Genomic DNA, 25903 nt, shown 5'->3' with positions numbered 1-25903 from the left:
CGTTGTCATAGAGTGATACAGGAGGAATATTATCGTGACAAAGAGGCGTTTAACTCAACACAAGTCCCTTTTCCGGCCCACTCGTCTTACATCTACTATATTCACAGTGCTTGGCGGCGATACTGCGTCGTTGCGGCGTTAGACCGACGTTGTCATAATGTGATACCAGAGGAATATTATCGTGACAAAGAGGCGTTAAAATCAACATAAGTCCCTTTTGCGACCCACTGGTCTTACAGTAAACATATTCACGGCTCTTGGCGGCTAAGGCAGCAACGGACTAACGTTAGAACGGGCAGGTGGGAAGATAGGTTGACTTCTGACTTGTATTCTAGTAGGTTACAGTCCTCGAATGTTGATATATATATATAAGTAACAAAAGCCCGAGATTGAAAGAATAAACCATCACTAACAACATCACACTATCAACAGCATTAAACCATCAACAGCATTATTTGCACTCAAAACCCCTCTTTTCACTCGTCAAAATATCCAACCTGACAAAATGCCTCTCGCTGCTCTTGGAACGATTCTCTACTCCATCTTTACCATCACCCTCCCGGCGGTGGGCCCCATCGTCGACTGCTATGTTCGACATGCATGCAGAATAGCCCCCTCCAACGAGCCCATCGCAACGGTGGACTTGACGAGCTCTGTCATCCCGGGCCTGAACGAGACCGTTATGCTGCGGGCTGCAAGCGAAGGCCTGCTGACCACGGCTGCCGCCGACACGGGCTACTGCGGCGTCCCTCAGTACAACTTCGACATGTGCAATGCCGATCTGGCCAAAGTTACTATTTACACCTCCATCCCTGGTGCTGGCGGTTAGTACAACTTTTCTCCTTTAACGCTACCCCGAAAGCTTTTAAAGAGTGCATATACTTACTCACTTTTTCTGCTCCCAGTCGCCCGCTTCGATAACGTCCCGCCCACTTGCATGGTCCTTTCCACCGTCCTTACCGGAGGCTGTGGCGTGGCGCCCCCTTACCCATTGGTTTGCGGCTCGGCCTGCCTGCAGTACTCCGGTCTCACCGAGGACCAGTTCCGGCAGCTGGGCGACGCGCTGAGGCCCGTCGTATAGTTTCCATCATATTGTGGGAACTGTTCTAGTCAGCCTTCTGGCATCAAGGGTTCTCTATCAATAGGAATAAAGGCTTCATCTCTACTGGTTCGTTGGCTGTTTAATCGGAGGGCTCAAGCCTATACGGCAATCAGTCGTACAAGTCAACGCGGTTATTGCAAACGAGTTGGCTGGAGGTATCCGAAGGGGAGTCGCAAGTTTCTTCCCTTAGGGCTTTTGTTTGGTTGATTTGGATTTACTTGAGTGTCACGACACTTTCATTCTTACACTCATTCGGCAGAGTTATCTCCCAACGGAGGCTCTGAGCTCCATGTTATCCCCGTGCGCTCATGTGTCCAACTCACAGGAGTATTACTTATACGGGCTTTTTGTCCCTATCTTAGTTCAAATAGAACACAAGACACTTTACCCCATAAATCTCTCATGCCTACTGTTTGCTCTCTCTTGTGACATTGGGGGGTTTCCCCATTAGTTCTTAATGCACTTAAAGATGCTCCTTGGGCTATTTTCACGTATGATGAAATGGCGTTGGCGTTATGCACCTCATCCTCCCCGCTATCTTTGTTGCGAAAACAAATAACCCTGCTTTTGAAAACGCCGACATTGCCAATCGAGTGCCACATCATAGGCTCCAACCGGGTCGAGACAGACAACATAGTTGACCCTTAGCTTAGGGCGCTAGGTTAGATGGCAGTTAATGAGATTTCTCGCAGTTCTTGCACAGTATTAGAGTAATCGGTAGCAGTATAGCCGCTTTACGGGCTATGTTCTTTAGTTATGAGACCCCGATGAAAGTTCCTGGGCCGAAGCATCCGTCCGATGCCAAAACGACGTGGAATAAACCCATGGATGTCAGCAGGTGCCCGCTCATCCCCAGTAAAGATGGCGACACTGGTTCGTTATCATGCAAGCCCCCATCGGCACCCATCCGACATCAGGCATCCACCCACCACCACTGTCATCTTCATCGTCAAGACGGTCATGGAATTACGTGCGGCCCCGTTTGGCACGTATTTGATTCAATTGGCCTAAATTTGCGTCGACATTTTTCCCCTTTTACATTTCCAATACGGTGATCCCATGTCGACTCTCTCGGCCAATCCCGCTTGGATGCCGACCGCCGTCCAGTGTCGCTTTCGTCAGTTCCCATCTCATTATCAAGAGATCACATGCTCAATGCCACCACAGTAAACAGTTGAGAGTAACAACTAGCAAAATATTTTAATGGAGTAAATCGCCCATCTCGTTGGCAGCTTCCTGCAGCGGTGGCGGAAGCCAAACCCCATAACCACGGACATGGTGTGGGAAACAACTGTGCGGATACAACTCACTTTGTGTTTCTCTCACTGCTTATGAGTCAACGACTCAGCCAAGGATCCTCCAGCAGATTTCTAAAGTGTATTCCTCCATTCATTTGATTGCACTGTCTATCCCATCCACTCTGCACACAGCCTGTCCCCTCCCTGCCACCTCAACCCACTGACGATTCCGGATGCTTGTCCCCTTTTCTTTTGTTCAGTACCGCAACTCCAACTCTCCCTTCATGTAATCCCCCGCCCCCCGCAGTCATGTCTTTTCTCTGGTTTCTTCCACCCAACCTGACCACCCCACCACTCAATTGTCGTTCAACTGAAGAAGGCCATGACAAGGGACGACCTAGCCGAGGAATCACTGTGGACTCAAATTGACAACACTGCGGTCATAGACACTGTAAGGATGAGAATCTCGCGGTGTCTGTTTCCGTCCATCGTGGTCGCTGTCGCGGTTTTGGTTTTGCAGTGGTCTGATCGAGGTTATTGTCACTGTCGCCACTGCTCCCGGCGCCAGAGGCTCGTGAGTGGGGGAAAAAGCCTGTCATTGGTTTTTTGTAGAGAGAGCGACTCGCTTGATGAGACAGGAAGGCTATAGCAGCCACATGTTGCTGTATCGGAAGGCGGTGAACAAGACATCTTTTGTAGTTTGGTGTTGGTGGTCGGTTGGTGTGATTGTGGTAGTAAGCGGGATGGGATTTCAATCGTTTGTTGAGTTGCAGACAATGGGGACTGTACCACCACCTGTCTAGCATAATGCATCCGCGGGCGAAGGATGCGGAGAAGACTCTTTTCTGGGGGCCCTTGTCGCAAAAGGAAAAAAGGATGCAGTTGATGACTCGACTGGAAACAGCCCGACTGGCTTGGCTGTAGGCTTGCAAAAGCCCAATTATTGGCTATGTGGCTCGCTAGATGCCCCATCATCAAGTGCTCGAGCGCAAAAAAGAACCTCCTCTTCCCATGACTTCTGTTGCTAGGTGTCAAGAAACCCCAGGAGCGCTTCGGGGCTACTCCTTTGTTGATGTAGTAGTTGTTGTCTTTGTCTCGTGGACTTTGTTGAGCAGACTCGCCTCAAGCGCAACTGCGGGGTAGAAGTTGAGACCCCGAGTTTGCGGCTAGCTCAAGGCAATGGCCTAGATTGCATTGCCGCGGAAGGAATAGGCGCTGAAGCTGGCGGGGATGGAGAAAGCCCAGTAGGTGTGCTTGTTAGGAAAGCATTTCGTCGCGACAGCACGGAGGCAGAATCCGACAGCAAAATAGGTCAAATGTGAACTTTCCTGCCTACAAAGGCACAATTGAATACTGTGAACTCTGCTGCAGTTAGTATCAGTAAGCCACACATGCAAGACGCGAGACTAACCCGGTCTCCGGAAGACATCCCGACTTGATTCGAAGACATCGCTCGCGCGTGTGTTGAAAGACGTATCTCGTTACCAGCAGCTACCTCGCGCGACGCCTAATCATGACGGCAAACTGTTGGAGTGCAAGTCGAAAAGGTATCGGTGAACAGACTACGGGTGGAATAGCCGGGGCAGAGGGGACGTCTTTGGGCTTTTTGTCAGCACAAAGGATGGATGCTCGCCAAAAGACAGAAACTTGAACGTACATACAAGAAGCTCCCTGGGGCAAGTAGCGTCGCCAAGGGTGGTTGTGGCAGAGGTCCGCAGACAGCTGTGCGTGTGTGCGTGCGTGTGTGTGTGCATATGAAAGTGGGAGGGAGAGGAAATGGGAGGAGATGGAGATATGCAGAGTTGGAGAAATTGAGAGACTGGGGTGGAAAAGAAAAGAGAGGGAAAGCCCTTTAAAGATGAAGGACCGAAGACCTGAAGTGTGGGCCCTTTTCACAAATAATGTGTCGGCAGGCGCAGGTGGGCACTTTGAATTCATCAAGATGGGCAGGTAGGTGCTAAGCGAGCGAGAACGGGAAATTCACTCGAGACCTCGCAGCCCAGGTCCAGGAAGGAACACGCAAGGTAGCTACCTACCTTGGGAGAGAGGCAAGTATAGATACCTGACGCGATTTCCCTACTAGTAAAATTGTGCGGTTGCCCGATTGGGGCACAGGGATCAATGTGACGCGCCTGCTGGGGTAGGGTGGAGTGGGGTAGGATGGTGACTTTGAAGTTTTTTTTTGATTGGGCAATTCATCCCCTGCGCTCTTGCATCGGTTCTAAACGTCTGTGTACGTAACTATCTATACCCTACCTGGGTGAGCACCATGGGAAATGAGTTCAAAGGGCCAGGTCCGAAATGTCGGCACGACCAAGTGCACGCCGTCGTCAAGATTGGAAGGGGCTATATTTTTATTTTCGAGGGAGGGGAAGGGGAATGGTGGCATTGCGGTCGATAGGGCTGCGGTTGAAATAAGGTAGGTAGCTTCGGACCTAGATCCCTGTGCACGGCTAGTCCCGCATGTCACACATACTAGTACAAGTACTTGGCTGCTGGTCTGGCCAAAGTCTGGCCAAACCGCAACATATCGGTGAGCCATTCCATTCCTGCAAGTAGCTAGCTCACTCTTTCCCATCTTTTCAAGTAAAGCGGGAAACCAAGGCATCGGCACAGAAGCGAGTCTATAACGGGGGCTCTGTCACAGCTGAGTCTACTTTGAGGACCCGCGAGGGCCGACAATATCGAGGTCACTCACTGCTGCCAACCATCTTGTTCAGCAGTTGGGTCATCGTCCTCGCCACCAATTTCAAGATAAGAATCAAAAAATCATGCTCGATTCCCCGGCATCATCTATCGAATATTGTTGCAAGGTGCCAGTCGTGTCGTTCCGCAGCTGGCACCGATCCATCGGCCCTGGATAGCCAGTAAGTAGTGGATGGGTGAGCAGGAGCGTCGGCCGGGGGACTCTTTCCTTCCTTGTGCGCGCTAGCCCACCCAGGTTTCCACACGTCCTTCCACAAAGCAGCCACACTGTCTGTCTTGCTTTCCTTCTACCTGCCACACCGTCTACACTATCTCAGCAGAGCGCCAGTCTCTCTGGCACCCGTCTCTTCTTCTCTCAAATCCTTCTCTCTCAAATCCTTCTCTCTCACACCCTTCTCTCTCACACCCTTCTCTCTCACACCCTTCTCTCTCACACCCTTCTCTCTCACAGCCCACCCACCTCCCACTCAACTTTTTCCTCGCTTGAATCTTCCATCAACCACTCACTTCCTGTTTGTATCACGATGAAAGTCGCCAACTCATTATTATGAGTCATCCCCGCAGTGTCACCAAAAAAATAAACTCTTGTACGTCACCTAATCCTTTCCTTCTCATTGAAAATACTTGCCGAATGAACTGCTAACCCGCTGCTTTTGACCCGTTCCAGGGCGTCAGGGCCACTTCAACCCGTGCCTTTCAACCTGCACCGACTGAAAAACCAACCTACCAGTCGTTCCGCACCTACACTAGGCGCGAAGGCGAGCTGCCCCGACGCGCTTGTGGGGTTCTTTGGCACCTAGCAACAGAAGCCATAGGAAAAGGAGGAACAGAAATGTGGACATGGGAAATGATAAGGTGGAAGTGCAGCCGCGCGTCCCTTTGGGCTTCTCCAAAGCGTATCAAAAAAGAAAAAGAAGAAGAATGGCGCCCCCATCGCTGCTACCAGGTATGCCACAGACATTTCACCATCCCCCCAACACAATCTGAGAGCACAGTCTCTGCTCCTTGCTGCTCACTGATGGCTAACCTTCACCGTCAGCTACGAGAAGGAGTACAAGACGAAGCCACACACATGCTACAAGCTTGTCCCAACCCACGAAACCCTTAGTACAATAAGCCACAAATGACTTCACACCGGTTGATCAAGACAAGGATTCTGACCTCCTACGATCGACACCTTGCCTTCCTCTCTACATCCACCACAATCTGAAGATCTTGTCTGGCCGGGACCTGGGTATCATATGCATGTTTGGTACGGACGAATACCTATTGCCCCAGTTCCTTGCAAGCATCCGAGAGAGCACTCAGCCCTCAACCCAAGACGGTCAATTCGGATGCAACCCCACCTCAACCTCTTACCTGCTCGAGAATTGCTTCTGCTTCCAAACGTTTGGCAGCCTCTCACGCTCAATATCCATGTCTGGGCCATCGAGTGTTGGCCTTTTATCTGTTAGGCCGTGATAGCCGTCCAGTCAATAACACCGCTGTCGCCCATCCCAGCACTGTTAACTTTTCTTGAGGAACGAGCCATTACCACTTCCACTGAGAGTTTCGACGATTTTCTTCATGCGTCGCCCCTATTCAATAAGAAATTCTCCTTCCCCGACCACCTGCCCCTTCTCGCCAGCTAATCAGGCTGTATTTCGAACCATGGCATGGAGGCCAACGTCTCACAGTCATAATTCACCTGACCGACATGGCCGCTCAAGCGACCGCCACCACGTCCACCTACAGCCATGGCACCGACATCTCGATCCTCCGTCCACAGCGCGGCATGATGCGTACTGGTACCGGCTGGTGTGTTGCCCAGTAACAGGATGACGACTGTGGATATCGCCACTGTTTGGAACCGTGGGATTTGGGTATAGGCATTTCGTGATGTTTTCATTCTGTTGGGGGAAAAGGCACTAAATGTGAAAATAATTAATCAAGGAGCAATGTACTTGGGTTGGGAATATGAGTCTCCATTCTGAACAAGACGTCAATTCCAGCCCGGGATCTAACCCTAGCAGCTCTTGCATCTCCAGTTCTGTCACCTCGACTCATCCACACAGTAGTTAAAGAGGTAATGCCCGTAGTCGGTTACTCTTTTTTAACTCGTTGTCTCAAATTTTCAGTGGTCATTGCTCCAGCTTTAGATTTATTCGTAAGTGGTACAATTTGTTTGTTTAGAATACTCGCTTCACAGTACCGAGGGTCAACGTCGCAACGCCAGCACTCTCCGACCAACATGCGGAGGATGCGTGACTCGTCTGTCCAAGGGTGACTGTTGTTAATATAAAACCACTGGAGCGTGGTTGTCCCTCACGGCGCATCATTCCGTTCGCTCAATACCGACCATGAGGTTGAAATCACGTAACAACAAGGTTTGTCATCGCCGATCCCTTCTTCTTGGTAAATTGAGATTCATTGATGCTAACCGAATCACAGGCTACCCCACTGTCAGTCATTCCACGCAGCACTGTAGATACTGGACTTTGGGTCAGTCGAAGTACTCCGCCGAGTTCTTAAACCTCCACTGGTCGAGCCCAGCAGCCTCCAGGTTACGGCGGACTAACCCGCCAAGCCTGACACACGCCTGCCCATAGGAGATGAGATTAGGTAAGGTAGTCAACGCGCGATATTAGACATGAACCCGCACCTTGACTATCTAGTTCTGGTTGCACCCCAACCCATAGCGTGATTACTCATCCTTGGTCTTCTTGCTCCTTGTACGATTTAGACAGACCCTTAGACGTCAAACCCCGTAGTGACAGCACATCAAGGAGCCCTTATCAAAGTAATTAGGCGTCTAAAAGCTACACATCGTCGCGTCTAAAAGAAAAAAGTTTGACTCTGCCACATTAGTAGTTGAGTCTACAGTACCCCTCTCCAATGTTGCTAGACCCTCTCCAGAGGACCACAGCAAACAGGATGCAAGTTGACAAAAGTGTTTGTAAAAGTAAGCATTTCAAATAATCTATTACGGGTTGCGTGCATCATTTGGAGCAAGAAGTAGCGCAAAGTTGCCTTCCACCCCGAACCATGCGGCGCCGCGATTCATGGCGTGCATGCCAAACCGTTCCCAATTATCAAGCTTGTCTGTCATGCTGGATCATGCTTTGGAATATAATGAACTTACAAGCAGCAGATGATCACATACGACCATACCCACTGGAGAACTCGGGATCCCGTCCGCTCTCCCATAGATAAGCCAGTGAGGGCCGGATTAGTAGTTGGGTCGGTGACGACCAGCGAATACCTGGTGTTGTATGTTTTTGCTCTTTTTACCTCTTTAGCTGGCTTCACCTGTCTTTCGTTAAGGAATTAATTTCAGTTAATTAAGTGAATCATGTGGTCCTAATATGGCTGTGGGACACTTCCGCCAAGCCTCTGACTTAGCGACATATTCCTCTGTGCGCTGCACAATAGTCTAACATCACAACCAACCACGTTTGCCTAAAAGAACCTCGTTCCTACGCTTCCGGCTCGTCACATCATCCTACTAAGCCTTTCGAGTATTTAAAAAAAAAACGCACCCTATTGGTATGGCAGCTGTATTTTCTGGGCCATGGTTAGACACTGCGTTTCAATTTTGAGGCTTCAGCGAAGACAGAACTAGATTGGAGTGACGTCATGAGGGTCTATTCGGCGGCCGGTGACGCCGTAAAACCTCCATTCAGTCATTGGCACCGCTATATAGTCCGAGTTTGCTGGTCCCTGCTGGCTCCACTATTTTCGGAGTGTGGCCGGCAGCGGGGGCTGGATAACCACCGACGCCGGTTGTCATGGGGCAATTGACGCCTGCACTGACGAATCTTTTGGTTTATTCTCACAGCTGATCACTGCCAGCTACCGTTACATTGTTTGTTGGTAGCGACACCGGGGCTCCCTGTCCGACCGAAGGGGTGGGGATGAAGGCCCATGGCAGATTGGTGTCGGGGTTTGTTGGCTTCGGTCCTACTGAAATCTGCTCACACTCTCACACACGCACACGCACTTGCTCTCATCTCCATCTTTTGATCTCTTGTTAGCTATTTTCTGACTGTGAGGTTAATGAGAAGAAGTCTATAAGCCCGCCCCCATACGGCTGACAACGCGATTCTTCGTGTTTCCTATCATCATCTACATTCCAGTCAATATGCTGGCCCACTCACAGCCAATTGAAACCCCGCCGAGATAACTAGATCGTCGCAAAGTCCCTCTTGGCTGATGTGGCATTAGTTCTGCTGTGGAAAAACGGCAGTAAACTCGTTGGAACGCAGCATCGATTATGAGCAGCGGTGATGGCACTTATGGCCATGGCCTATACCAACACCACCGCACTGGATCAGAGACTAGATAGCGGGCCGCTGCCCATGGTGGAAGCACTCCACACACCACATATACCGGTAGGTATCTTGCACCAGACGATGACGAAGAGTGGAACGCCACATTGGAGGTCTCAAGGCCCTCCTTGGTTCACTTCAGTGACTGGCCACTGTCAAAGCCATGGCTGCCGCACTCTGACGCCCAGTGGCAAGCCGCCTTATCTTATTACACAAAGCAAAAGGGCATAGACCATTCTCTGAGGTGTGCTAACCGAACGATATGGCCGGGCATTTACACGGTTTTCAAGGACGATAGTGAGCGTTACTGCAATACTTGGATGTAACGCAAAAGAACAACAAAGGATCGATCAAGCAGTAGTATTGACGTTAAATACTTTGTCAATCCCATTTATATAATTTACACTCCAGGATCATAGTAATCCTGACCAAATAATACGAACTTCCACGACCCCGAAGGCGCTCCGAAGGCGCTTGCCAAGTTAGGCCAAGCCACACCCTGATCAGTTATGTTTCATGATGTGTGGCACTAAACCAATTGAAAAATAGAAAATATTAACTAGCTTTTACGCTGACCCCATAACCCATTTTTTCTTTTTCTGAATGCCGGTGGGCGGGCCGGTGGGCGCCAGCCTTTCCTCACACCACTGGCCCTACAGAGAGTACGGACACCTCTAACAAAGCACGCAATTGTCCACAACGAGATGACGATATCAAAAATTAATATTGGTCTAACTTGGCGAAATTCTCAGTTTAGATCATCGTGCTTTTACCCAGGGCTGATGAAATACGAAGACAGCGAGTAACCCTGTATTTCATAGGGCCATCTGTAATAGGGAAAAAAGCAAGCCAGGTCTATTTCCGCCTTTGTCGTTCTCTATGACTGGCTTCCCTTGAGTATATTATTCATCTTTTTGGAAAGCTTGAAGTTGAGCTGCTATTTTTGGATGCGGGATGGATTTGGGATTAAACAAACATCTTTGGTGAAGTCACTAGTAAGCGGAACATCATTAGAACAAGTACCTGGTTAGCCTAGATGATATCACGAAGTAGATATCGTTTGAGAGCCGGTCTCCTGAACGGAGGGTAGTGTCCTCCAAGGCAATAACATCACAACACTGCTCAAATCGTTTCCTGAGTCCCCCGAAGAGTTAAGTGGATGGCTAGGAGGTGAAAACTAGCGTGATGCTAGTGGGAAGCTCAGAGCTTTGGTTTAGTGAGCCACTTCACCGATGTCGGTAGACAATACCGTCCCAGCTTTGCGTCTGACATTTTAGGTTATTCTCCTTAGTGGACTTGTGCATCAGCTTACCACATTGACCACATTATCCCACCGGAAGATCGGTACGCTAGCAAATCACCAATTAGGTAATACGTGCGGCGCAAGCCTGGGGTATAGGAGACTAGCTGCCTCTTCAGGCCAAGTCCTAGCTCCACAGCGCTCTTCAAGAAACCGACCACTCCAGTTTCATGCCATTGCCCCTCGTGAAATCCCTGCCAACTCGTAATTCTCTCCTTGGTATGATTTTCTCGAAATAATGTAACGCCGGGAACCTACTTCCGGGTCACCCTTTTACACCTATTATCCCCAAAACAGGCCACATTCATCTGCTTACTAAGACAGTATCAAAATCTAGTAAAATTAACATAGATATATAACTTCAGAATAAGACTATTGTTGAGTTTGTTTTACTTTATATATACTAGTTACTCTATATATAGAGGGTTAAAAACTAGAAAAATTCAACTGAAAGGGTGGCCCGGAAGTGGGTTCCCGACGTTACTGTTTATTTTGCGAGAAAACATCTATATACAGTCGCATTTAATACGAAAAAACTTTTCTTCTTTGCTGTTAGTCGTATTATTATTCCCTGTCCTAACCTAACCTAGGCTCAGGAACCCTGGTCGAGCAACCCCTTAAAGCTGTTCAATATAGTTTTCTGTGCTCTTTCAATGATAAACCCTGGCGTCTACTAATCTATTGGTCATTGAGAAGAATGATGGCATCAGGGGCTACAGGTCATCCACAAGAGCTCGTTCCTAGGACTTCAGCACATTGCAGTCTTCTCTGTTGATGGACCCGGCTTGAACTTTCTCACAACTGTCATCCTTTCATCTTTGAGCTCTTTTATTAAAAATATCACGGCTTCAACTATTCAACTGATTGCCATTCTGATTTAACGTTGTTCAGTTCCTGATCTCCGCATTGGTTCGAGACATACTTTTCTTCTACAAACACGTCATCAATGTTCACAGCACTGCGGAATTCGAGTCGTCATCCAACCACTTCTTTGAAACATTTCTATTCGGACTGCGGCCCTGCGACTATGCCCAAGCTATATTCTTTGTCCTCTCGTCGGCTGTCAAGACTTTTACAACACTTCATCGCTGCTGGTCTTGTCGTCGCGGTGTTCCTTTACATCGGTCTCTATACTCCCTTATTCCCCCGCTTGGGCTTTGATAGACCAAGGATTCACATCCACCCTATCGACGACCTTATCAAGGACGCTCGCAAGACATTCGACGAGTTACTCCAGAAGGAGACATATACATTGGAGAAGGCGGCCAAGGCATACCGAGCACGACGCGGACGTCATCCGCCTCCGGGTTTCGACCAGTGGTACCACTTCGCAAAGGAAAGAAATGCCGTTATGATAGAGGACTTCTGGGACCAAATTTACGAGGACCTCAATCCATTCTGGGCGGTTGAGCCTGTGCTACTTCGCACGGAAGCCGCCAACTTCGAAATGGTCATCAGCGTCCGCAACGGCCAGGCTACCACCCATAGTGATTGGTTCTGGACCAAGATCTGGCTAGACTTGATCAAGACGATCGAACATATTCTGCCCGATATGGATCTTGCTCTCAATCCCATGGACGAGCCGAGGCTAGTTGTGCCTTGGGAAGACATGGAGATTTTAATGAGGAATGTGGCACCGAAGCGAATGGATAAGCCTAAAGATGTCGTCAACCAGTTCCAGTTCCTACCCGGTCGCAAAGACATAGGTGGGAATGTCAAAGTCCAGGACAAGGGCTGGGAGGACACAAGTCAGTCAACATCTACGAGACAATCTATGCCAATCTGACCATATTTAGAGCCGTATTGGCCAATAGCTTCGCGAGCTTGTCCCCCGAATAGCCTGGCCCGCAGGTCTCCGACACAAACCTCCTTCCATGAACCACCGAAAATCTCAATGGAGAACGCGCATCCCCATATGTATAAGGGTTACATCTCGAATTACACGCTGTCCACACATATCTGTCACCAACCGGATTTACAGGGTCTGAACGGCATATTTATCGAACCTCTCACCGTTTCGGCAGCGAAGACGCTTTTTCCATTGTTCGGCGGCTCAAAGCTCACAATCAACAATGAAATCCTTCTCCCCGCTCCAATGTATTGGAACGAAGAAGAGCGTTTCACTGGCGGAAACTGGCATGGTGGGCCGTGGTCAGAAAAGAACCGTGAAAAGGCCGTGATTTGGCGAGGAACTGCAACAGGCGGCAAGAACAGGCCAAGCAATTGGAAAGGGTTCCACCGCCATCGATTTGTGGCAATGAACAACGGTACCAAGATCAACGCTTTTGAGAATCATGCCTCGGACCCTGTCAACTTCGCTCTTCCAAAGCCGGAGCAAGAATACAGTATCACGGCGCTTGAAGAGGGTTACCTTGGCGAGTGGGTCGAGTCTTGGTCGGACGTGGGCTTCACGGATTTGATGTGCCTAGATGACGAAAAGGACGAGCATGGTGGGTGTAGCTATACGAGTCCGCACTTCAAGGTGGTTGAAGGCCTCAAGCTCAGCGAGATGTACAACTGGCGATACCTTCCTGATATCGATGGGAACAGCTTTTCGGGACGTTATCTCGCGTTCCTTCGCAGTTCAAGCCTGCCTATTAAAGCCACTGTTTGGCGGGAGTGGCACGATAGGCGTCTGGTGGCGTGGAAGCATTTTGTCCCTATGGATAATCGCTTTGGAGATTACTATGGTATTATGGACTATTTTCTTGGTTGCGTCGGTGGTGTCCCAGGCCATGACCAAGAGGCGCAGGAGATTGCTGCAGATGGCAAAAGATGGGCTGAGCGTGTTCTCCGAAAGGATGATATGCAGATTTACACCCTGAGGCTATTGCTGGAATATGGCAGAGTCACGAACGATAAACGTGATCACATGGGATGGGCTGGCGACTTGCTTTGAAAAGCAAATCTCATTGTTAAGATAAAATACGTGGTAAATCTCCTTTCCACGTCCATTGGAATGAGGTAGGGCTCAACCCACACGGCCGAACTTTACCCCTGATTGCATCACCCATCCCGTTATTTTCTTAGTCATCAGCATTAGGGCGGATTCAGCCAGATTAGACAAGGATAGACATCATCACATCACATGGGTAAATCTTTCTTTACGTAATATAGCGCTCTAAGTCGCCTGCATTTGCATCTTATAGTGGCGATAGTCTAAATGTGTTTGGCGTCTGGACACTGTTCGGCTGCAGTGTTCTAGGCTTCGCACCAGGGCCAGAATCGGGTAGCTCAGTTTATCAATTTCCTGAAACGGATGAAGAACTCGTCCAGCAAGCATTCGGTTATAATGATGAAGTACTGAGTGCTCAGAGAAGAATGTTCGATGCTGGATTCACAGGAAAAGGGGGTGTCGGAGTGAATTCGAGACCCCATACTTCAACGCGAGTCTCATTAGACTTTCTCTCCCAATTCTAGGGTATGCAGACATAATAATAATACACTAGGAGTATAGGAGAAGTGTTAGACAGGAGTAATATATCGAAACGTGTTATCAATGAAGTCAACTAGTACCTCGAACATGCCTAGGATATAGAGAGCATAGATGTATCTTCTATCTTTTGTTAATTCGATAAGCTTAATAGATTAGAAGCCCTGATTGGTCATCTCGCACTCGGGTAGATACTAGCCTCTTCTGGCAAGCGTCAGTGCAATGACAAAACATTTGCACTGTTAAAGAAAACAGGTGCCTAATTCTAGGTGGGTTTACAGGACCCACTCTACGATGTCCGCCAATGTTAACCCCTCGGAGCAATAGAAAAGGAGACTCAAAGTCATAAACTCCACCTCGCCTATGCATAGAAACAATCCAGTCTTAAGTGCAGGGACACCACAATCCTAAGCCCTGCATGCAATTGGCAGGTTTCAATACGAGGTATAGCATCTCCTGCCGGGTTAGGCAAGGCCGACTAACTAGGAGTTGTGATCCTCGAATGCAATACATTCCTTCCGCTCAGGGATGAGTCTGAACCTCGGCGACATTATATCGACGGGGAATACTATATATATGGCGACTCTCAAGTGTTGTAGATGCTTTTACTACTCCTCGCTATCGCAGTCATCTCCCAGATCAGGACCGTTATCTATTCACGAAGTCTTTAATCTTTCAGATTTACACCTCCGTCCATCATGAAGATCTCCCTCACAGCCTTGGCTATGGCCATTCCCTCCACTCTGGCCTGCCTTACCTTCTCAGGCAATGCCATCAACGGCGAACTGAAAGCAGCCTTTATCCTCGACGATGGCAAGTTGGTGTGCGACGGGGTCTGGGGCGTCGGCAACGCCGGCAACAGTTGGCTCATCACCTGCCAGTCTGGCTACAACTTGGAGTTCCGCAAGGATGGCCGTTGGGTCGGCTACGACACCCCTCATGGTCGCTTCACCTGGAACCAGGACGTGATTGGCGGTGGCAACGGGTTTAGCTGGAACGTTCGCCAGTTCTGTTAGGTAAAGGTATATCTAAGCCATTTTTCTGTCGTTGGGATAGTGCATAAGCTAAACTATTGTTTCTCAGGTGTAAATGGATTATAAAGGATTATTACTACATCAATCGACTGTTGATATAATAGAGTTTACTAGCCAAAATCAGAACATTAGTGAGAGCTCGATGCGGATACACCCCATTGAATTACTTCATATTCACGTTACCAAAATCTGTGAATGTACACCACACGTGCTAAAGACTCTGTGCCCTGAAACTTTTGCTAGGACTCAGCTGCCTCGTCCACCTAGTAGCGGTTATGCCTTTCAGTACCCCTAAGATTCTTCCTTACTTCTACTTCTACTCCGCTTAGATTTGATCGTGATGATGTGCTTCCTAGAGGGGGGTTTTTTTTTTAAAAAAAAAGAAGAAAAGGCCCCATTATTTGTATCGCATGGATAACAGTATACCGATTTTCGCAACTGAACGAGGTTGCGGGCAGAAGTCATGATATTATGGGTGACTGTCTATTCTGCTTCTCCAACTATTGAAGAGGGTTGCTGGTGGTGATGTGCATTTTATCAAAGATGTTCCGCTGCATCATATGCACACGAAATTGAGGATCCCCACACTTGCATGTGTGGTACTTTAGCTTATATCTAAGTCTGACACATTTGTCCGTGACAGCGTGGGTGAGTCCCCGCGATCTGATTGGCCAGGATTATCCAGTGTTAGGACGGGGTTTCCCCGGTAATCCTGCTGACAGCATTTGTGGCACATGTCCAACTAGATGTCAAGAATATCAAGGTTTCACGCAAAGCAATAACATGGGTATTATGTGGCTAAAATCACAGGCTTACACGAGCATATTATATAGCAATTTTGAGTTGCTAGTTCACGGGGATCCTCGAGAGAAGGGAATGATTATCACCAAAGCCTTAAAAGTCGAACAGGCCAAACGGATAGAGCAACTTAAAAGGGTAAAAGTTCGTAAAGTCCAGATAGAGAAACAAGGGAATGAAGCAGGCATGCTCCAGGGCCGCAACAAATAGGTCTAGTTATTTTAGATTCAATGGTACACGCAATTTCGTCTAGTTATTAACTATCATATGATTCACTATTTGAAGTGATAGTTTCTTGACATTCGATGTTAGCTCACTTGTTCCATTTAACCTATTGATTTGTTATGTACAAGCTATAGGCAACAAGTCAACCTAAATGGCAACTGTTCGACCTGTAATGCGTAGGCCACGGACGTAGCGTCGACACATCGCCTGACCCGTCGCCTGTATAACCTGTTGCAAGGCACATGAGGGATAGGGAAGTTGACCTTTCATAACGAGAAACACTACAAGATATCTTGAACTTTTTTGCTTCTCCTCTCCTTTCCTTCACGAAACTCATCCTTACCCTCACTGTGTACTAGCTACTATACAACAAGGCCTGTTACACTCAATCGCCGGCTGTCTCTTAAGGGACTCCGTGCTTGGCACCGCCATCTCAACCGATTTGTGGTCTGTGAGCGCTAAAAGTTGTGCTTGCAAGCCCTGCACAAGCTCGTGGATCACCGATGACGCGGCATAGTGGCCGCTAATCATGGCGGCGACGATGCCGCGAAAGAGGCCGCAGGCGTCGCCCGCAACCCAGGCGGGGGCATCAAGCAGGCGAAGGTTGCCGTCGACTTTGGGGTACCACCCAATGCCCTCGAGAGTCGGCCCGATCAATATGGCGTCTTCGTCACCGCCAAGATCAGTGTACGTTTCGGACAGACGCCGGAGGCCATTGGTCATCTTTTCAACTAGCTCCGTGCCGTAGACCCCTTCCATGGCCGCGATGACCTCGGCGTCGCCGCGTAGTAGGCCCTGAGCGGAGAGCTGGAAGTGCGCCTCGGGCCGCGCCATGGCGGCGAGCACGTGGTCGAGCGACTTCCGGGCCAACTCCTTGTCCAGGATACGCGTGTTAAAACCTGAGTTAGAGCGGCCGGTGGGAGGGCAGTCAGAGCGTCCAGAGACGGTCCAAAGCCCGTTGGTCTCAGTCAAGCAGGTCTCGCCTTGACGGCAGACGCAAAAGGTGCGCCACTCGACGCTACCGTCGCTCTCGCGTACGCGTAGCTTGGGGTCGAGCTGCGGCATGTCACGGAAGAAGGCTTGGTCGCTGTGTTGCTGGATGCGGAAGCCGACCTCGAGGCGGTGGAACTGGTGGTGCCGTGTCATGTGCCGCAGGCTAGCCTCGAGGGGACCGAAGCGGCCGGTGGTGATGAGGAGGCGGTTCGAGCTAAGGTGCGTGATCTTGCCCGTGGCGCGGTCCTCTACCTCGACGTTGAACGAGTCCGTGGCGGCATCGTACGTGGCGTCCCGGACGTTGCACTCATTCATCACGGCGCCGCCGATGTCGCTGACCATGTCGTGGACGAGCTTGAGACGCGCGTCGAGCGAAAGGTAGTCCGAAGGGTAGTCCTTGAGTTTCCACTGCTCGCTCTCTACCATGCCAGCCACCGAATAGGCATCGGGGTTACTGGGAAAAGGGGGCGTTTCCAGGCCAGCATGGTTCAGGACGTCGCACGTCCAGCTGTACGCTTCGCGCAAGTCGCCGTCGCGCGGTAGGGACCACAGCTCTGAGGCGGAGGGGAAGAAGGAGAACTTGCCGTCAGAGAAGAGGCCGGCACCGCCGTGTCCGCGGGTGGCGTCCTCTGGGAGGTATCGATCGCGATCCTGCACGGCCTTGCCGCTGTCGAGGATGGTAAACTGAATACCAGTGCCCTTGAGACGCGCGGCGGCGGCGAGACCAGCCGGCCCCATGCCGATGATGATGATGTGAGGGCGCCCAGTGATAGCCATAATGATACGCCTTGTTCAAAAATGAAGACGTGTCACGAAGATGGGAAAGAGAACAAGGCTCTAATCGAGAGAGAGTAGGAGAAGGGTAAAACTTGCAAGTTCGACTATGTGACCTGGCAAATTTCACTGGGATGGACAATGGCTTTATACCCCTCGGCCCACCAATCCGCACTTCTTAATTCGTTTCCCCAAGAAAGCCCATTGCCGCCTACTAGTTGAAGCTGTACGGAGCGGAGGAGGCTGAGGAAGGACGGGAGGGGGGAACAGCGGCTATGGCGGCCGCCAACAATAATGATTGTCTGGAGCTGTTGCCGCTGTTTTCTGTGTGTAAGACGACGTCCGGATGAATATGCAGCTTGGCGGATCCATTATCTAATTGAACTGAGTAAGAACGGGTGAATTACTTCAGATTATTAGGTACACGTAGTATGGATCTGGGTTATCTAGATATCTCAATGGCTGCTGCATAGGTGAGACGTGTTTTTTCCTCCATCTCCTTTTTCCTTCCCTTTACCAGCGCTATTCTATGCACGGCGTCGTCTAACTCACCATTCTCATCACCAATCTCACTACTCGCACTACTAGGCAACACCAAGCGGCAATGACTTGCACCCAGCCGGCCAGAAACCCACGCGTCGGTGTCGGCGCCATTATTCGCAACGCCGCGACCGGCAAGTTTCTGATAGGCCAGCGGCTTAGCAGCCACGGCCACGGGACGTGGCAGTTCCCAGGCGGCCACCTCGAGTACGACGAAGCCATCTTCGCGTGCGCCGAGCGCGAGACGCTCGAGGAGACAGGCCTGGTTGTTAAGGCCACAAAGCTTGCCGCCGTCACCAACTCCGTTTTCGCAGAGGCCGGCAAGCACTACATCACGCTGTTCGTGCTGTGCGTGGCCATTGACCCGGAGGCTAAGCCGCAAGTATGTGTTCCTTTCCCCACGCACAGGGGAAAATTTTGCTAGTGCAGCATTTCGCTAACCAGGGAAACCCGCAAACGATTAGGCTATGGAGCCCGAGAAGGCTGGCAGTTGGCAATGGCTAGAATGGTCTACCATCTGTGAGTGGGTTAGCCACCACGACGACGATGGCGATAACTGGCCGACGAAGCGAATTTTTCTGCCCATACGCGAACTAGTCAATGGCATGGAGCATGAAACGTGCTTTACAGGGCTCTAATTTGGGATACTGCTATGTTTAGCTCCCAGTACTAAGACGCATCATGTCCTATTATTCGGCGAGCGTCAGCTGCGATACTATGTGTAGCTTGTAACTAGAAAACACGACAGTTTTCACCATCTGCAAACCTCACTTACACAAGCACCTGTGATGTAGAGAGCCCTTTACCTGGTTGTCTTGTTGATTGGGCAAAGACATGCAAAAGTGATTTCCAATAATATTAATTATTACCTAGTTTTGTTCGCAAGACACAAGGGGTTATATGGGGTAGGCTTGACCGGAGCGAGATCCGACAGCTTCCGACCACTCACTAATATAAAGTGCGGCACTAGGAAGGGAGTATCCGGCGTTAAAATCGCGCAGCGACTGGGATCATGCCTAGCGCGTGTCTCTTATTTGTTAATCTACGTGCCTAGCCCTGTCATCTTTTGATGGAGCCTGCCGTCTATTCCAAATTCGTACCAATAGCCCTACGCATTCCCTTCTCCAGACAAGCACTAAGTGGAACTGATGTATGAAGTTGTTGGCTGTAAGGACGGTAGGCAGAGATTTTTTTCATCCTGTTTCGAGCCGGGGTTGTCGCAAAGTGGCCTGGTTCGGGGGGTGACAACACACAGTATCGTAGACTCGTGGTCGACAGACCTGCAAAGCCCAGCAATAATTTCGGGGCCCCGGACGAAAGAACATTTATGGGCTCAAGAAGACTCACATCTCTCCGAATCCGGTAAGAGAGCGCGTGACGCGCGGAATATAACATGCACCGCAGCACCGCCGCCCCTTTTCATCCTCCCTTCCACCGGAAGCTCATCTGTTTGAATTATTTTTTGCTAGCCGAGATGGGGGAACGCTCTCTCACAACCAGGGCCTGCTCCGAGGAGACCACTCCTGGAGGACCTCATGCCATACCCAGAGACATAGAGTCAAGCCAGCAGGCCATGGCAGAGAAGTCGGGCGCCAATGTCCAAGATGCCAAGCTCCTAGCACCAGCAACACCGGTCCCAGTCGCCAATGGCGTAACCAGCAGCAGTGATGCGTCACTCAGCGAACCCGACCTCATGGCCTTATACAGCAGGTTCGCGCCGACCCAGCGCATTGTCATCATCGCCGTCGCCAGCACAATCGGTCTGCTGAGCCCCCTAAGCTCCAATTTGTACACCCCAGCAATCCCGGCCGTCGCAAGGGACCTCAACGTCTCCACCGACGCTATCAACCTGACCATCACCTCGTACCTCGTGCTGCAGGGTATCAGCCCCACCCTCTGGAGCGCAATCGGCGACAGCACCGGCCGCCGCCTGCTGTACCTCATCGCCCTCACCGTGTATCTAGCCTCGTGCATAGGTCTGGCCCTGTCACGCACTTACCCGGCCGTGGTCGCTCTGAGGGCCGTGCAGGCCATCGGCTCGGCGTCGACTACGGCCATCGGCGCCAGCCTGATCGGCGACCTGATCCATGTCAGCCGCCGCGGCAAGTACATGGGCAACTACAGCGCCCTGGGTGGCGCTGGCACCGCCTTCGGTCCCGTTATTGGCGGCTTGTTCGCCCAGTACACCGGGTGGCGGGGCATGTTCATCTTCCTGACAGCCCTGGCCGCATTCCTCCTGCTCTTCACCGCCCTGCTCCTCCCCGAGACGAAGCGTGGCATTGTCGACGACGGGTCGGTTCGCCCGCCGCGGTATCTTCGCGCGCCCCTGAGATGGCTCGACGCGCCCAAATCCAGCGACGTGGCGGCCGATGCCAAGACGGGCGCCAAGTTCCGCATCGATATCGGGGCCCCGGTTCGTCTGCTCGTTGAGCCTGAGTGTCTTTGCATCGTCCTCTTTGCGGGCATCTGTTACACTGTGTGGCAGGTCACCATGGTGGCGACCGCCACCCTTTATGCGGAACGCTACGGCCTGAACGAGATGAGCATTGGCCTGACCTACATCTCCAACGGTGTCGGCTCCCTCTGTGGCAGCGTGCTCACAGGGAAGCTGCTGGACCGCGAGTACAAGCACCAGCTCAAGAGGGAGCAGGCGGCCCAGCAGGCAGCAGGCGTCGCCGATGGGTCGCCACCCATTGATGAGGTGCAGCACATTGAGCTCGCGCGTATCAAGCCCGTCATCATCCCTACCGTTGCCTATCTAGTGTCTGTCGTCGCCCTGGGTTGGATCATCGAGGCCCATGTCCACATCGCCGCCTCCATCACCATGGCCTTCTTCGTCGGAGGTCTGGACACTATCATCCTGGCCGCCTTCTGTAAGCACATTGCCCTTTCCCATACTGTTTCCGGCAAATGACCCTTTGAGAAACCTCGTTGGACTGACGCATTATGCTCACCCGTAGCAACCCTAATCGTTGATCTGTTCCGAAGCCAGAGCTTCAGCGCCACCGCCTCGATGAACTTGTCCCGTTGTCTCTTAGCTTCCGGTGGGACAGCCGCCATCGGTCCCTTGATCCGCGCCGTCGGCGTCGGCTGGGCCTTTACCATTTGTGCCATTGCCGCGCTGGCTTCGTGCTCCTTCGCGATGTTGGAGCTGTGGCGGGGCCGGCACTGGCGCGCCAAGCGGATACAGGCGGCTGCGCAGCGGGAGAAGGCGGGATGACGAATGGCTGTCGACGAATGGAAATCCGATCAAACATGTGGCTTAAGCTATTTTACTTGCCGCATTAGATCGTTTTCGAAAATATATAAAGGACATCCCAATAGCGGTGTTACAGCACATGTTGAATGATATAGATCAATCGCCTCTAGTGTCACGGTCAGATATCCAACAGTAGAGATATTAAGCAGGACTCACTCGGGATGGAGGAACTGTAGTATAGGTCACGTAATAATAAGGCGTGATCACTAATAAGGTGATTATTTTCAACATGCGATATTGCTCTATCATTCAGATCCGTCACGACTTCAGACTCGCCATACTCGGAGCAGAAACAAAAACCGCTAGCAGCCCCAACGTTCCCTTCCGCTACTTGAACTTGAATCCATAGCCCGTCGCCCACCGTCTTAGATAGTGCTGTCTCAGTTTTCCGTCTTCCGCCACGTGCGTTTCATAGAGTGATACCCACCACTTCAGGTTGTCAAAGCCATTATGACGAAAGCAAGCTGCGCTCCATCTAGAGAATACTAGTTAGGCCCGGATTAGTGGTTAGTTCGGTAACGACCAGCGGTTATCTGGTGTCGTATGTTGTTTGCTTGGAAGTCGTGTTAAATCTCAATTGCGTTAGACTTTTCATTTTGAGAGGAACTAATTTAGTACTGTACAATATATGGAAGAACTTTAGCTGGCACAACATGCAAAAACGCTGAATTTGTGTCATTACAGGACATGCCGCCAGCCGCAGGTTCATCCGGAGCTCACGGGCCGGTCGTCGTTGTGGGGCCGTCGTGGATGCGCCGTATTTCTGCCGGCCGTGAGTGGTGCGCCCTCACCAAGCACGGCTAATGTTCGGCTCGCGTTCTGTCCAAGCTCGGCATCCTGGCAGCGGCACTTAGCTCCAGTTTTCACGCCCGCCTTTCGGACGAGGACTTTTCGAACCATGTTTAGCCAGCTGTAGAAATGCGCCGACGAATGAACTCTAGTTGTTGGAATCACAGGATATCTGTTGTATACAACAGGACTGCCCGTATGGGCTGGAGCTCGCCGAATATCAATATGGTATATTCGGAAGCTGTAAATCGGTATGTATAAGGGAAAGTAGAAGGTTGGCAGCGGCAGCAGCGGAAGTGTAGATATAGCTGTTGGCAGCCCGGAGACGTAATCTCCGGGCTCCGCTGCTGCGGCCGCTGCCGCGGCCGACGGCCGGCAGCTTGGCTGCTGACCGCCTGCCTGTATTCTGGTCACGTAATCCAACACTAGTAATGCGACAATTCATCAATCATGGGACCTAAATTTGTCGTTCACGTAGGTCAGAGGCAGGGGCATCGATCGTCCTTTTTAAAAATCAGTTCAAACACACGTTACAGGCGCCTGTCTTGTTACTCCCGGGCCCCAGACGTTTAATGACTCCAGACTCGGTCGATTGCTAGTACTTACAAAAAAGCGACAATACATCAGAACAGCTCTTCCATGCGACAAATAAACAACGGCACGAGCCGTCATGGCGTAAATTCCAGAGAATGCTGTGGGTATAGGCGTAGTCGCAGCCAGAGAATTATGGCCTGTAGTTTGTAGTTGACAACTATTGTTACTGTGGTGAGTGTGGTATTGTGCACGGATATGAGCAACCCGGGGGAAGGTGAAGGATGGTTAGGAAATGTCCCTGCATATAACAGGCCCAATCAAAGTTCGTCAGAGGTCTCGCAATATGGAATAATATGCTTGGAAGATTCTCCTATGTAAACAGCTTTCTTTCTCTAAAATATTTGCTAGTATCTAGCCGCCTATACCGTGTACCCGCATGAGCTTAGGTAATCTGCTAGCCCATCTTTAATGTAATCACACATCATAACGACACTGCAGCGGAGGTTCTCTAGGAGAATTCCCTGCAAGTGATGCATAATCTTCCCATTACTTGGAATCATGGGAACTGGGACGACGTGCTATAATGAGTTCAATGCGAAAATCAGGTAAACAGGCGGTACTGCTCAATTTGTTTGTGTAAGAGTTATTGAGCCTACTAATCCTCTCAGTATGTTTGTGCATCGCGGTAGCATAGCCAGCCGCTTTGATTGGCAAGATGGGACTTTCACATAGGTATGATGTTATCAAAGACCGGAGCTTTACAGTAGCGACGTGGTGCTTCCATCCCGGATATGCAGTTGTGTTCATTCAGGGCCTAAACCAAGTATTGTTCCAGGCCTGTTTGAATCGTAGGCCCAATCATCAGCACCAAAGCTGAGGTCGGTCGTTGGGCATACCAGAGGTCCCGAGGGACATCTCCGCCTCCGGCCGCGACCAAGTTGCCTCATCAACTACTGGGCCGCCTTGGGGGGAAGCGACTGCTTTCGCCGCTCTCTCGATGACACTTTCCAGGAGCGGGGTCCCATTGGCTTGGAATTTACCGCCTGCTGCTAGAATGACGATTTTTCGAAGTCATCTAAATGCCAGTCAAATTTATTGTCGAGTCACCAAACAAAAATTCAAACGCAGGAGCATTTGAAGAAATGCTAGAGAAACCAAAATGGTAAGTCCGCAGAAATAACAGGGGCAGAGCGCCCAATTTGCAGACTTTTATGGTATCTAATTTATTATATGCCGGGTCGCCTAGGGGGTTGAAAATGTGAAAACTACGCTAAAGATTCCGACGTTCACTTTGTACTAGCGATTCAAGATAACAATTTAAGGTTTTGCCTCTACATCTAACTTGATTTCGACAAATAGGTACCATGAAATAAATCAACTATATCGCAACTAGGCGGCACAATAGAGATACCCGAATATCTGTGACGTAGCAAACTGTGTCGGGCTGACGATCGAGCAGGCTGTGCACGTGTAGTGTTGAGCATTGTATTGGTCAGCATACGCTATGTACCTCGAATGCTCATGCACATCATTTGAGGAAGTATTATGCAAGGATATGATTTCCTGGAGCATCACTCTCATGGCGGAATGTTCTTCCGGGCAACCAAGACATGCTTGATTCAGATGCAGGCCAATCCACTCCCTTAAGAGTGCGGCTGACATGCAGGCGCTCTGTGGCTAGGATCAATCATCAATAGCAGTTAGGCAGGTCACGCTTATAAAATAACACGTGTGCGCCCCGCGCAGACTGCAAATTTCAAAGTCACCGTGACTGCAAATAGCGCCGGTTTACTTTATTATGTATTGACTACACACTCTACACTACAACCCAATCATTTAAAAAACTGCACCAAAATCATCCTAGAACCATCGACTATTGGTGTGCTTTTAAACAGCAACAGGGTCGCTGGTGTTTTTTCTCGAGTTGTGCGCGTTATTCTTAGTGCCATTCACGCGCAGTTGGTTTTCTCAACGCCGAGGACCTCCACAATCAAACTACCGCATCATGCCCATCCCAGTAGGCTTTCAGCTTGGATTAGAGCTTACCAATCTCGTCGGGCCTCTGACTAGAGCGGCGCTGGGAGCCGTTGGAATACGTGGAGCAATCGACCGTTCAGGATCGGATGACCCAACTGAACAAAAGCTTGCAGCAATTTTTGGCCGGCACATCCTTGATTCAACAATAGCCCACAACTTTAGGGTCTTCGTGACGCCTTCTAAACAAACAACGCTGTCCCGTGTTCTGGAAGACCTTGCTCCTCCAGGTTTCGTCCTTGCGTCTGGTGCTGGTCCAAGTGTGACCCGAGCGTTAGCCGGCAATGCTGGAGCAGGACTGTTATCAATGCTTGTTCAAACGTCATTTCTCGCCTGGTCTCACGACCATCAGACTCTAGCTACAGCTATAGTCCAGATTGTCGAAGAAATCCTCCGAAAGAATGAAGGTACTGTGGAGCATGGGCTTGACTACGTCAAACTTTTGGCTACCATCGTGACATGTCAACAACAGACAATTGGTTTCAATTGGGAGGATTATTACAAGAGAGTGGATGAAATGTTAGAATCTGGTACTTTACTTAACGACAACAGAAACAGGACTCCAAAACGCCAAAGACTAGGCAAACCCCGCCCGGCCTCCAAGGTCTCCCGCCAGTCGATTTTAACCCGTGGAATTCCTTACACCATTTTCCAAGCCCTATTACAAGCTCTCAATGTACTACAGAGATTTCCAGAAGAGTTTCTCCTCGAAATTTCAACCGATAGAGGGATATCATCTATTGTTATATGGTGCTATCACATCCTAGGTATTAGCATATCGGTTCAATTCAGCCACGACGTCCGTTTCGGAGAAGAACCTTATCTCATCATCGTCAA

The 25903-nt window shown here is 50.3% G+C and overlaps 6 protein-coding genes across 6 annotated transcripts; 5 read left to right on the top strand and 1 right to left on the bottom strand.

Annotated features, from left to right (window-relative positions):
* Nucleotides 1-505: 505 nt before the first annotated feature.
* Nucleotides 506-1081, top strand: EsH8_V_000867 (uncharacterized protein; the record flags this gene model as incomplete). Its single annotated transcript, XM_083273383.1, has 2 exons — nucleotides 506-824; nucleotides 906-1081. 2 exons carry the CDS (start codon nucleotides 506-508, stop codon nucleotides 1079-1081), a joined length of 495 nt encoding a protein of 164 aa, XP_083126098.1.
* Nucleotides 1082-11599: 10518 nt separating this feature from the next.
* On the top strand, nucleotides 11600-13552 carry EsH8_V_000866 (uncharacterized protein; the record flags this gene model as incomplete). The annotated part of the gene is made up of 2 exons (XM_083273382.1): nucleotides 11600-12401; nucleotides 12678-13552. The coding sequence occupies 2 exons, from the start codon at nucleotides 11600-11602 to the stop codon at nucleotides 13550-13552; spliced, it is 1677 nt and encodes a 558-aa protein (XP_083126097.1).
* Nucleotides 13553-14784: 1232 nt separating this feature from the next.
* EsH8_V_000865 (uncharacterized protein) lies at nucleotides 14785-15102 on the top strand (the record flags this gene model as incomplete). Its single annotated transcript, XM_083273381.1, has 1 exon — nucleotides 14785-15102. One exon carries the CDS (start codon nucleotides 14785-14787, stop codon nucleotides 15100-15102), a length of 318 nt encoding a protein of 105 aa, XP_083126096.1.
* Nucleotides 15103-16488: 1386 nt separating this feature from the next.
* On the bottom strand, nucleotides 16489-17913 carry EsH8_V_000864 (uncharacterized protein; the record flags this gene model as incomplete). Its single annotated transcript, XM_083273380.1, has 1 exon — nucleotides 16489-17913. The coding sequence occupies one exon, from the start codon at nucleotides 17911-17913 to the stop codon at nucleotides 16489-16491; it is 1425 nt and encodes a 474-aa protein (XP_083126095.1).
* Nucleotides 17914-18514: 601 nt separating this feature from the next.
* Nucleotides 18515-19088, top strand: EsH8_V_000863 (nucleotide triphosphate diphosphatase NUDT15; the record flags this gene model as incomplete). Its single annotated transcript, XM_083273379.1, has 2 exons — nucleotides 18515-18832; nucleotides 18915-19088. The coding sequence occupies 2 exons, from the start codon at nucleotides 18515-18517 to the stop codon at nucleotides 19086-19088; spliced, it is 492 nt and encodes a 163-aa protein (XP_083126094.1).
* A 1055-nt stretch (nucleotides 19089-20143) lies between these two features.
* Nucleotides 20144-21670, top strand: EsH8_V_000862 (uncharacterized protein; the record flags this gene model as incomplete). The annotated part of the gene is made up of 2 exons (XM_083273378.1): nucleotides 20144-21323; nucleotides 21411-21670. 2 exons carry the CDS (start codon nucleotides 20144-20146, stop codon nucleotides 21668-21670), a joined length of 1440 nt encoding a protein of 479 aa, XP_083126093.1.
* Nucleotides 21671-25903: the final 4233 nt, after the last annotated feature.

The sequence above is a fragment of the Colletotrichum jinshuiense genome, chromosome 5, assembly GCF_051148585.1.
Source record: "Colletotrichum jinshuiense chromosome 5, complete sequence".
NCBI classification, from domain to species: Eukaryota; Fungi; Ascomycota; class Sordariomycetes; order Glomerellales; family Glomerellaceae; genus Colletotrichum; species Colletotrichum jinshuiense.
Note: the sequence above shows the minus strand (reverse complement) of the source record. Positions and strands in the feature narration are given on the sequence as shown.